General features: G+C 51.1%; 4 protein-coding genes across 4 annotated transcripts; 1 reads left to right on the top strand and 3 right to left on the bottom strand.

The window, feature by feature from the left end:
* Positions 1-388: 388 nt before the first annotated feature.
* BDW43DRAFT_295802 (alpha/beta hydrolase) lies at positions 389-1,216 on the bottom strand (the record flags this gene model as incomplete). The annotated part of the gene is made up of 2 exons (XM_032044109.1): positions 389-727; positions 803-1,216. 2 exons carry the CDS (start codon positions 1,214-1,216, stop codon positions 389-391), a joined length of 753 nt encoding a protein of 250 aa, XP_031906156.1.
* Positions 1,217-2,781: 1,565 nt separating this feature from the next.
* On the top strand, positions 2,782-4,973 carry BDW43DRAFT_305107 (putative 5'-nucleotidase; the record flags this gene model as incomplete). Its single annotated transcript, XM_032045738.1, has 4 exons — positions 2,782-2,885; positions 2,949-3,159; positions 3,232-3,425; positions 3,482-4,973. The coding sequence occupies 4 exons, from the start codon at positions 2,782-2,784 to the stop codon at positions 4,971-4,973; spliced, it is 2,001 nt and encodes a 666-aa protein (XP_031906155.1).
* Positions 4,974-5,316: 343 nt separating this feature from the next.
* On the bottom strand, positions 5,317-9,516 carry BDW43DRAFT_257564 (Hydantoinase B/oxoprolinase-domain-containing protein). The gene is made up of 2 exons (XM_032039901.1): positions 6,793-9,516; positions 5,317-6,740 (listed from the first exon to the last, which is right to left on the bottom strand). Exons 1-2 carry the CDS (start codon positions 9,313-9,315, stop codon positions 5,421-5,423), a joined length of 3,843 nt encoding a protein of 1,280 aa, XP_031906154.1. The 5' UTR covers positions 9,316-9,516; the 3' UTR covers positions 5,317-5,420.
* Positions 9,517-9,911: 395 nt separating this feature from the next.
* Positions 9,912-11,401, bottom strand: BDW43DRAFT_295799 (cytochrome P450; the record flags this gene model as incomplete). Its single annotated transcript, XM_032044108.1, has 3 exons — positions 9,912-10,010; positions 10,063-11,076; positions 11,129-11,401. 3 exons carry the CDS (start codon positions 11,399-11,401, stop codon positions 9,912-9,914), a joined length of 1,386 nt encoding a protein of 461 aa, XP_031906153.1.
* Between the last annotated feature and the right edge of the window lie 669 nt (positions 11,402-12,070).

Below are 12,070 nucleotides of genomic sequence, written 5' to 3'. Positions count from 1 at the left end.
GAAGGGCGAAAGAAAAGGTTGTATAGCGATAATTAATGCTATGTGCTGTCGCTGAATATCTCGTTTGAAGTGGACATGACAGCGATGCAAGTGGCGTGACGTGCAAGAACCCTGGTTCCCTAGCTGAACGTCGAGGTCAACGTATGCGGGAAAAAAAGGTACTTTTTCCTCTTACTGCAAGGAGTGTTTGACTCTGGATGGTGACTCCAACACGCAGTGGTAAAATTCAACCTGATAAAACGGGAGCTTCACAAGGACTAGGCAAAGAGGGTCGAGCGTGGCTGATGTCTTCCAACAGGCCCCCCACTGATCCTTTGATTATCAACAGAGGCAACAACACCGGAAGAGAGCCGGTCATTTACTTCACATCGGAGCTTAAGAACAAAATTCAAATGGTAGCTACCCTCGTCGCAACATCATCAATCACATCAGCCACAGCCTGCGGCTGGCTCAACATAGCAAAATGCCCCGCATCAATAGAGTACGTACGTACAACCCCTTCTCCGGGAATAGTAGCTATCTTCTGTTGCGCAACAAGAGGGAACCCGGCATCCCGAGTACAAAAGATATAGTTAGTAGGTACATCACGATAGGCCTCATAGGTCAGCGGAGTCCGCATGGTCTCTGGGGCGTGGTGCACGATTGCGGCCAGGTATTTCGAGGCACTTTCATCGTCGAGGTCGTTATAGAACCGTTCCCTCGGGCTCTTGGGATACATTTTGTCTCCCTGGGACGACGGGTCAATATTCCTCGATTCTCCTAGCTGCGCAGGGAAAGAGATAAGATCTGTCATCTCACTTACGTCCATTGTCATAAAATAATCCAGTCCACCTGGCATGAATGACGCGATGCTTGCTCCAGCGGGAACCAGAAAGGCCGATTGGTATATGAGGCTAACGACGCCTCCCTTTCTCCCTTTTGTGGCGATATCTTTGCGTGCAAACCCCTTGACACTCTCTGTGCCTGGGATGCCGCCGTATGAGTGCATGACAAGAATTACCTCCTTGCCCTGGGCAATAAGGTCGTTCAAATACGCTTTCTGGATGTGTTCGGCGTCATCATAGGCCGTTGTTGATTTTGGTCCACCGGCAGAAGGCAGGGTTACAGTCTCTACTTGATATCCTTGTGCGCGAAGTATCTTCGCGACGGGCTCGAAAGTGCTTCCTTGGTGCCAAGCGCCGGGGATGAGGAGGATGGTTGGCTTGTCAGTTGCCATGGTGTAGTGTATGAATAACCACTTCAAGGTTTATAATTGAAATTATAAACTTGCCTACTTTCAATTTTTAAGGAGGACAGGTGTGAATCTAGGAGAGAATAGTATAAGGAATTATAGCCCCCCCCCACTTAGGCTGGTCAGAATCCCCATTGGGGCCAAACCACGGCAAAAGCGGCATCCGAAGGTTGATCGCCCTGATAGCAAATTTCACCTATTTATAGAAGCATACTATATCTATAAAACTTAGCCTATATATAGATAGCATCGTTAAGCGTGTGGAAAACAGTGATATAACCATGCTTAGGACCTTTATTACTTATGAAATGTGTCAAATCAAGTGCTGATACCGACTGCCTTCCTGATCAGTTGGAAATTGAACAGTCGTTTGAAGACAACCGTTAAATAACAAGCTACACTACTGTGAAGCTTCTGCCTATATGGTTTGCTATGCGAAGTAGGCTAGGGCTGGGCATATCCAACTATCTTTGTAGCACAGTATACATATCGGATCAACCCAGATTATGGAAGACATCCTTGTCAATAGGAAATCTCAGGAAACGAAAGTGGGGATACGACTGAAATTATCAATGGAAAAAAAGAACAAGCAAGGAAATCAACAAGATAATTGAATGAATCTGAATTTCAGATGAACCTGCAAGGATTTTGTTCCTTGACGACTCACCTATCAAACGGGGGCATTAACGAAAGGTTTCGCTGGCATCAAGTTGGGTGAGCTGGACATGAACTACCTAGTATCAACCTAGCGCAGAGAGAGTCCAGCATAGTAAGTCGGACTTGCATATCTTTAGACAATTCCTATACGTTCAATGCGGCAGAGACCTGGCGGGCAGCAACCACAGCCGTCGGCAAAGCCTCCTCAATGAAGCCGGCTCCGACGGAAACAATATTACTACCTGCAGAGTAAATGCAGCCGTGAGGCAGACGCATGAGCGGTGCAGCGCTGCTACCATCACCAAGTGCCCTTGGAAAACTCGTCGGTAGCCCAGTCAACCTAAATCAGAGTAATGGCCAGCGGCTTGCCGCACCCGCGGAAGCTGGGGAGAAGCCCTTGTTCCTTCAGCACTCCTAGGATAACACCTCTCCATATGTAAAACTCATGTCTCAAGTGGCTTTATAGATTCCTGATGAGCCGGTGATAGACTGCCGATTGGCAATCGCCGATCTACAAAACAACCAAAGGTAGTTCGCGACATCTCAAGCTTTTATTGGCTGCTAGAAAGGGGTCATGGCCTATACACAATTCAACATAAGTAATTCAAGTAATTCATTGAAGATTTCCTACAAGTCATTTGGAGAGTTGATTCGCAAGCCCAGAATGAGATGTGGTGATTCTATAAATCTATAAACGATTATGTGAATCGATATCACAGGGTTGTTGTTTAGAGTTCGGTTTGCCTGTGATTGGCGGGGTCTGGGTGCCTGGGGTGTCCACGTCAAGTGACCCCGCGCCTCTCTCTCCTCTGGCTCTCTTTCTACTTCCCTCCTCTTCTTCCTCTCCATTCTCATTCCCTCACTTACCTAGTCCATGTTCTCGGCCCTTCAGAATGTCCGCCGTCGGAACCGACGGAATCACCGTTACATATTCGTCCGAAAGAACCGGAACCCCCGATCTTCGCTTCATCCATTACAATGATGTATACCATGTGGAGTACGCCAACTTTCCATACCCGGCTACAACACTACAGTCAGCTAACCAAATTATGGAGTAAAGAGCAGGGTCTGCTGAGCCAGTCGGCGGCGTTCCTCGTTTCCAATCCGTGATCAACCACTACCGCACCGATCTCCGGTTCGCCGAACAACCTGACATCCTCACCTTTTTTTCCGGAGACGCCTTCAACCCGAGTATCGAAAGCACTGTGACCAAGGGACGGCATATGGTACCCTTTCTGAATAAGGCGGGAACTGATGTGGCATGTATTGGGGTATGTTTGCGACCTTTCGGAGATACCGGTTCATGATAAGTGCGATAAGGGCCTGATATGTACCTGCGACAGAACCATGACCTCGATTTCGGTGTCGCGCAGCTCCGGCATCTGCGTAGTCAGTGCCAATTCCCCTGGCTGCTGGCCAATGTCCTTGATCCAGCGCTAGGAGAGAATATTCCCATTGCGAACTGTGAGCGGACCTGGATGTTGACCTCATCAAACGGCCTCAAGGTGGGCGTGATTGGTCTGGGGGAGAGAGAATGGTAGGTCCTTTTAAAAACCGCATATTCCATGTCTTTCACTTCCTTACGATATCAAGGCTAGGAACCATCAACTCCCTTCCGCCGGACCTGATCTATAAATCCGCTGCGGAGACCGCTCGCGAACTAGTCCCTCCTCTCCGTGAGCAAGGCGCCGACATCATTGTCGCCGTCACCCATCAACGCGAACCCAACGATTATAAATTGGCCGAAAGGCTGCCTCCCGGTTTCATCGATATCATTCTGGGAGGTCACGATCACTACTACGCACATGCTGTCGTCAACGGTATTCAAGTTCTGCGCTCCGGGACAGACTTCAAACAGCTCAGCTACATCGAAGCATGGCGCAAAGCGGACGGACCAGGATGGGATTTTAATATTATTCGTCGCGACATGGTCCGGTCCATCCCGGAAGACCCCGCGACCGTGGCGCTGGTGGCCAGGCTAACATCGAGTCTCAAAGCCAAGCTCGAGAAACCGATCGGGTATACGGTACGGCCGCTGGACGCCCGATTCTCTACAGTCCGCCAACGAGAGTCAAATTTAGGTAATTTTGTTTGCGACCTGATGCGATTCTATTACGCGGCCGATTGCGCCATGATGGCTGGCGGCACCATCCGCGGGGACCAGATCTACCCACCGGGGATTTTGCGATTGAAAGATATACTTAATTGCTTCCCGTTCGAAGATCCGATCGTCTTGCTCCGGGCTGAGGGCCGAGCCCTGATGGACGCGCTAGAGAACGGTGTGAGTCAACTCCCCGCGCTGGAGGGGCGATTTCTGCAGGTATCCAACATTTCGTTCAGCTACAATCCGTCCGCCCCTCCTGGCTCACGCATAAACTGGGCGAAGATAGGAGGACACCCGATTGAGTACGACCGGAAGTACACTCTCACCACTAGGGGGTATATGGCCCGTGGGAAAGATGGTTTCGCGTCGCTGCTGGTGCAGTCTGAGGGTGGCGAGGTAGAAGAAGTGGTGGACGAGGAAAGCGGTATCTTGGTCAGCACCCTCCTTCGCCAGTACTTCTTAAGCTTGAAGGTGATGGGCAAGTGGCAGCGCTGGAGCAAGAGCATGGGGCGCCACTGGAACACCGTTCACAAGAATCTCCACTGCAATGGATGGCTGAAGCCGGCGTCTGGCCAAACCTCGCCGGTCGCTGAGAAGGCCCCAAAACAGCCCCAGCGACCAACCCTTAAAAGGACGAGCCAGTACTACTACGGCCGCTTCCCGGAGATTGAGACGGAAGAGAATCAGGAAACGGAGATCAAGGGTCACGAGGATATGGATTCGGATTCCGACTCGGATCCAGACATTCTGACTTCTCCGGAACCCATAACGAACTATGTGACCCTACCCGCACAATCCGTGGCAGAGGAGGAGCACCGACTCCGACTAGCTCGACAAGTGGTGCGTAAATGGATGGGAAAGGCTGGGCTCCAACCGGCCACGCTGAACGGCGGCACTGACGACGCCGCGTTCACCCCAACCTGGACTCCGGGTATCGCACCACGACTCGAGGGACGCATTGTGATCGAGGACGCACGGTAGATCCATGTGACATTTTTATTAGATCGCAGTATTTGAAAGAATCTTCGGTATAATTTATGTTAGAACATATGTTTCGGATAGAGTATCGCCCGCATATTGAGCGTTTTGTCAGGCACGAATTTCATCCTTGTAGTTTACTTCTCCGGCTACATCAACCTGAAATGATGTACTCTTGTCGGTCTCGCAATCCTATAAATGTTTCATCTATCCTCCTATATAAAGCAGTTGCTGATCTTATTTCTAGTATAGCGGAGATGACATCTGATTTCGCCCACAGCTGGTCCAGATTTCTAATCCAAGTATATTGGGGGTTTTTTTTTTGCAAAATTGTACTTATAAAATCCCATAAACACAATCCCATATGATTATCAGTTGTAACTCATTACATACAATCGTCACAGGCTTCAATATATAACACCGTTGAGCCATGCAAATATAAAAAGTCTTCTACTTCGCCGCACCCCAACCGCCGCCACCAGCAGTATTGATCACAACCCGATCATGCGTCTTGACCGAAACAGTATTTTTACCCCCGATATTCACAATGCGTTCCTCGCCCGTCTCTTGGTCTTTAGTCACCCACAAATTCAGCCCAGGCTGTGCATATTCTCCTCCCTCCAAGCCGTAAGGGCGATGCACCCGACGTTCTGATAGAATCGAGCATTCCATTGGCGAGAGGAACTCGATGTCTCGGATGACACCATCACCGCCGGGATGGAGTCCTTTGCCCCCTGAGCCAGGTCGGAGGGTGAACTGACGCAGAAGAGTCGGATACCGCTTCTCGAGGATCTCTGGGTCAGTGATACGGGTGTTTGTCATGTGAACGTGGATGCCTGACTCGCCCTTCCATGTTGGGCCTGCACCGCTGCCTCCAGCGATGGTTTCGTAGTAGCCAAAACCTGGGATGGTTTTGCCGGTGTCTGGGTCGACCTTGGAGTTGGTGCCGAAGGTCAAGTTGTTACAGCATCCCTGAGAGGCTGCGCATGCGCGGAAAGCCTTTAGGACAACGTCGGTGATTCGTTGCGATGTCACGACATTACCGCCCACGACTGCGGCTGTCTTGGTAGGGGATAGGATACTGGGTGATGGGACTTGGATGTCGATCGGCGCCAGACAGCCCTGGTTGAGAGGGACGTCGGAGGCGATCATTGCTCTCAAGCAGTAAATGATGGCCGAATGAGTAATGGCGATCGGGGCGTTCCAACCCCCGTACACCTCAGGGCCAGTACCAGAGAAGTCGAAAACAGCGGAACCATCTGACTCGTTGATGGTAACCTTCAGCTTGATCGGAGTACCGTCATCCATGTAATCAACAGCTTCTAGGGGTTGGCCGCCAAAGCGCTTGTGGAGATCCTTCAGGAGGTTGCGCACAGCCGTCTCGGCCGTGGCTTGGATCGCGTACATGTACTTCTGTACGGTTTCGACACCGTACTCAGCAAACAAGGACTGGATAAGGCTGATACCACGTGTGTTGGCGGCAATCTGTGCCTTCAAGTCTGAGAGGTTGTCACTAATGCACCGCGAGCCCGAACATCCTGGGTGTTCCGCAGGCTTGTTGACCAGGAGATCGATCATACGCTCCTCATCAAACACGCCGTTGCTGACTACTTTCTCGCCTTCGATCGCTGCACCTTCCTGCCACAGCTCGGTCGATTTCGGGGGCATCGAGCCCGGCAGGATGCCCCCGATGTCAGCGTGATGGCCACGAGACGCGACGTAGAACCTGATTTCAGTACCACCCGGTTTGTCAAACACAGGTGTGATCACCTAGGGCGAGTTTTAGATTTTGTGACATCCATGTTCGATCGGGTTTACTTACTGTGATGTCGGGAAGATGGGTTCCACCGCAACTGGGGTGATTGGCGACGAGGACGTCACCGTCCCTTAAGTTACCCAGCCATTTCTGGTGCTGATAGCGAACGGCGAACTGCATGGAACCAAGATGGACGGGAACATGAGGCGCGTTGGCCACAAGCCCTCCATCCGGAGAGAACAGGGCACAGGAGAAGTCCAAACGCTCTTTGATATTAGTGGAGACGGAAGTCTTCTGTAGGGTACGACCCATCTGTTCAGCGATCGACATAAAACGATGTCCGAAAATGCTTAGTCGGATAGGGTCGATCTCTGAAGCGAGCTCTGAAGGAATACCGTCAGCAGCAGCTTGCTCCTCCTTAAGATCGATGACGATGCAAGTTTCCAGGATCTTAGCCACAGCGTTCGGAGCTACGACAATAGTCTGCGTCTTGTCGATAATAACGGCAGGGCCATGAACGCGGGTGTTCTTGTCAAGCTTGTCCAGAAGATACACCGGTGTATCGATGCGGCTGGAGTAGCCATCAAAGTAGGCATTCGACGTGTTGTCCGCAGCTCCACTGACATCTTGCAGATTGGCCTCCCTTAACTGAACAAGGGGACTCTTCTCGGTCCGTACTTTCGACGAAGCGATCGTACGCACACGGATATCGTCCACTAGGACCGATCTTTCGGAATTGAAGTTGAACTCTCTGCGATGTCGAATCTTGAATTGTTCCAGGAAACCAGAGTCATCTTCCGGTTTCAGGATCATCAAACTAGTGTCGGACCCTTCATAACGCATATTCAAGTACAATTCATGACGCACCTGCTCAGCCGAGAACCCTTGGGTCTTCATCTCCGCTAGAGCGCTTTCCGTCATATCACCGAAACGCTTCTCGAGGCTCGATTGAGACGCCGCAAAGTCGGCGGAGACCGGCTCCTGAGACTCCTTGACCACCTCAGCCAGCGCTAAGCCGTACGCAGAGAGGACAGACGAGTATTTGTGGATTATAATGCGCGAGATACCCAGGGATCCCGCTACGGAACATGCGTGCTGGCCACCAGCCCCTCCGAAACAGGCCAGATGATGCGATGCAGTTTCAAAGCCACGGGCTTGCGTCAGATTGCGGATAGGGCGAGCCATCGACTCGTCTGCTACCTTCAGGAAGCCCAAAGCAACCTCTTCCGGAGCGTACTCCGGTTGATCCTTTGCCTTTCGCTCAGTATTGATCCTCTCTGTCAATTCGTTGAACAGCTTCGTTGTGACTTCGATATCAAGGGGCTGGTCCTCATTGGGACCGAAGATGTGTGGGAAATACTCCGGCAGTAAGCGACCCAGGAACAGGTTTGCATCTGTGACTGTCAATGGACCCCCTTTGCGGTAACAGGCCGGACCGGGATGGGCAGATGCCGACTCTGGTCCGACATAGAACAATCCGTTGCGGTACGAAAGGATAGAACCGCCACCAGCGGCGACTGTGTTGATATCGAGTTGCGGGGATTGAATGAGGACCCCCGCAACCTTAGACCCGAAGACATGTTCGAGGTGTCCGTCGAAACGAGACACGTCCGTGGAGGTACCACCCATGTCGAAGCCGATCACGGGTGTCTTCTCGGTAGGATCCCAGCTTGTAGCTGCGAACCCGACCACACCTGCTGCTGGACCGGACAAGATCGCCTTCAGCCCGCTGAATCGGCGAAAATCGACCAGTCCGCCGTCAGATTGCATAAATTCGAATCGGCACTCATGCTGGCGCTCCAAGCCACCTTCGAAGCTTGAGGAAATCGAGTCTATATATGTTTTGATGACGGGGGTGAGATAGGCATCGGCGGCAGCGGACATGCCTCGCGGGACGATCTTGATCATAGGTTGTAACTTGGAGGATAATGTGACGGAGAAGCCCATACTCTCGGCCAGCTCCCCTATCTGGCGTTCATGCTCTGGGTATGCAAAAGAGTGGACCAGCGCGACCGATAAAGACTGATAACCCTGTTCCTTGTACCGCTGGAGGTCCGAGCGGACCTCCTCCAAGTTTAATTCCTGCACCACACGGAACTTCTCTCCCGTCACGCCTTCCACCACGCGGGCTCCGGAGAAGCAATCCTTGTCGGCCGCAGGATGGCACGGGACAATCCGCTCATTAACCTCCACGACGCCCTCCGGTAACACTCCTGGCCGAGCCATTGATAAATCAAAAATATTTGGCCGGGATTGGTCCCCGATCTTGAGCAGATCACGGAAGCCCTTGGTTGTCAGCAGCACTGACCGTGCCCCCTTCCTCTCCAGCAGCGCATTTGTAGCTACCGTTGTTCCCATGCGTAGAGAGCCAATCCGATCCAGCTTCAATGGCTTTCCTCTGGGATGGGGTTCGCCCGTCACTCTCTCGAGAATTTGGCGCACTCCCTCGGTTGGGGCATCTTGATAGTGGGCGGGATCGACGGATAGTAGCTTGAGGATGATGTCAGGTTGGCCGGGTACAATGGCGTGGACGTCGGTGAACGTGCCGCCCCGATCGATCGAGATGGTAATCTTCCCGTCTCCGGCCATGGTGCTCGTATGCTAGTATGTTGACCGGATCGAGAGAGAAAGGGAGGATAGGAAAGGATGGTGAAAAGAGTGATGCTACTGACTGGGGTGGGTATTCTCCGGGGTTAATATACCTTCCCATCGATTCACCCCGTTATGATAACGACTGCGGGACATTCTATGGGTAAGTCCATCCTTCTGGGCTCTGACTGGTTGTTGGAGGTCTCTAACATCCACTCTCTTGTTCATTCTCTCGCTGATTCCGTCATCTCCTTCCCCGCGGGAGGTCACGTGTCGGGCCGACGGTCACATCCCTTCGGAAGTGTCGGCCCGATATCTCCGAATGATCGCTCTACTTCCATACTAATACACAAGGTCGTATAACGATAGGAAGGACATTGGAGATAGAACAATATCAGTGACAGGTTTGTTCGGATTTAGTTACTGTCTACATACTTGGTATTTCTCTCAGGATCCGAACTGACTTAGTGGTTCCATTACATATATATATAGGAGGCCCAGGAAGTGGATTAAGATATACAATTTAATTCTTATATCTCGACCTATCTATGTATCCTTAATACAGTCAAATGCGCTCCAACCTTCATAATGTATCCTCAGTCAAGGCGTGGCGTGCAGTATACCATCAACGGTGGCACATCCTGGCCAAATCCGGAATCTAGGGCTAGTTCTTCACGGGGAGAAACGAGCTGGAACTATGATCGTGTTAGTTAAAGCATAGGTTCGTGATAGAGTAGCAAGACGAACGTTGAAGTCTATAAGGATTAAGACGATAACTTTTTTCAGCTCCAGCCAAGCAACTCGAGCCATTGGGCAACTATTAACGGTGCTGAGAGATAGTAAGTTTTGACCCATGAGCCTTCGTTGCTGTGGATCGGCATTGAGCCATCGCACCGGCCGATAATGGTGGGCGTCTCCATAAATACCAGGGTCCCTTCGTGCAACCTCCGGGTGAAGTTCAATCGTGGTTCCCGGAGGGATATAGCATCCTGCGACGATGGCACCTTCTGCCGGTGCGACTGTCTCATGATCATAGGCCAAGCCATATAGCTGTCGCATTGATTCTTTGAAAACAGCATCAAGGTAACGAAGCCTTCCCAGCTCCCTCCATCGAGGTGGGTCAGAGAGAAGACCCTTGTCCTGCGCAGTGACTATCTCGCGCCGGAGTCTAGTCATCACGTCTCTGTGTTCTAAAAGGAAGAAAAACGTTGAAACAAACGCCATAGTAATATTCTTCAGCCTGCCGTCAGCTTTGAGGGAGGTCTTGACAAGACTGAGGTTGGACCTTGCAGGATGATCATACAGAGCGTGGTATGGCGTGTCAGTCATTCCTCCCTGGACGACCTTGCGAGCCAATGAAATACCCCGACTCCTTTTCAGCTTGGCTGTAGAACTTTGTAGTAGTGCGTATTCTATCATTGGTAACCTCAACCACCTGCCTAGGTGATTGTGCCAGGAACTTCCGGCCGCCTCGGTGGATGGCATGTGTTGTGTGGCCCACTCCTCCGGGTTGAGATGATGAACGAAGTCGGCCGCAAAGAATTCAAGGACAACAGTCAAATGAACAAAGGGGTATCGCCTCAGATGCGCAATTAATCTTCTGGCTAGCTCGTCAACAATGCCTTCATATCGCATTGCCGATTCCAGGTGCATCCGCCCCACAGCCTCGCTCGTTAATCTACTCCCAGTAGGGGCAAATCTCGCGCCATCAATCGACGGTTCTTTGGCAAACACGATGGATGCATTATTCTCAAATATAGACTACGAGGCTGATTAGTATATAGAGACTACAGTGATTAGGCATGAACGTTACACTTTCGCCTGGCTGTGCTTTATGGACTGGTAAGATGACGGTAGGATCGGAAACGCTGATAGAATAGGGGCCTAAACGGACAACCTTGCCATATTCTTTATGAAGGCCATCAAGGATATAACCGTAATTGCCCCTACTACGGATGTATATCCTCCACCAGTCACATAGTCCAGTGAAAAGAGGACCAGGAACCGTCCGTAGACGGGCGTAGTTGGACAGTACGCGCAAGAAGGTCAACGCAAAGATTACGATCGCAATCGCGCATATAACCATTGCCGATGCTTGACGGAGAAAATGTCCATTTTCCTTAGCCCAGTCGGAGTTGGTGAGATTTGTTACAATTCATGTCGCCTGACCGTGCTCCCCCTATTCTTCCCCCATTTTGCCGCGATATTCCGAAGGAAGAAAAATAACCGGAAAATAAAGACGGGCAGTCTGCTAGTTCACGGACTCATCTCCGAAGGTCCCCAGATTCCTGGAGACATGTTACTGTTGAGATACGGTTTTTCTGTTCTCTGTGTGATTTTTTTGCGATCTCACTCCATTCGTCCAAGTGATGGAATGTATGGATGGTGGTGCCCCATCGGGCCGACGTACTGCATTAACGGTACCATTTAAGCGCCTCAATGTGGGGAAGAAAAGGAGGGGGACTGATAACAGCGATAAATTACATAGTCACGGTTGACTGTGTTGAGGCTCCACAACCGGTTCGTATCCGCGCACTGTTCTCATAGAACTAGTCATTCGTGTGACCGCCATAAAAGTTGGCTGATACACAACGTTCCCGCCTGCTGGTTGCAATGATTACCTTTTGCCCGAGACAACAAGAAGTAGAAGAAGACTTGTGCAACTCCAAGCAGAACTCGGGTGGAGCATAGCTTGCGTGTCCGTGCGCTCTTTCACTGAAGACCCACCATCTACTCCGCGGGCAAGAGACCTCCA

The sequence above is a fragment of the Aspergillus alliaceus genome (assembly GCF_009176365.1).
Source record: "Aspergillus alliaceus strain CBS 536.65 unplaced genomic scaffold BDW43scaffold_1, whole genome shotgun sequence".
Taxonomy (NCBI): domain Eukaryota; kingdom Fungi; phylum Ascomycota; class Eurotiomycetes; order Eurotiales; family Aspergillaceae; genus Aspergillus; species Aspergillus alliaceus.
Note: the sequence above shows the minus strand (reverse complement) of the source record. Positions and strands in the feature narration are given on the sequence as shown.

Bases quoted from the DNA above. Each gene is read 5' to 3' on its own strand.
- BDW43DRAFT_257564 (XM_032039901.1), bottom strand. From the start codon at position 9,315: ATGGCCGGAGACGGGAAGATTACCATCTCGATCGATCGGGGCGGCACG. The intron at 6,741-6,792 runs GTAAGTAAACCC...AACTCGCCCTAG, and splicing joins CCCATCTTCCCGACATCACA to GTGATCACACCTGTGTTTGA.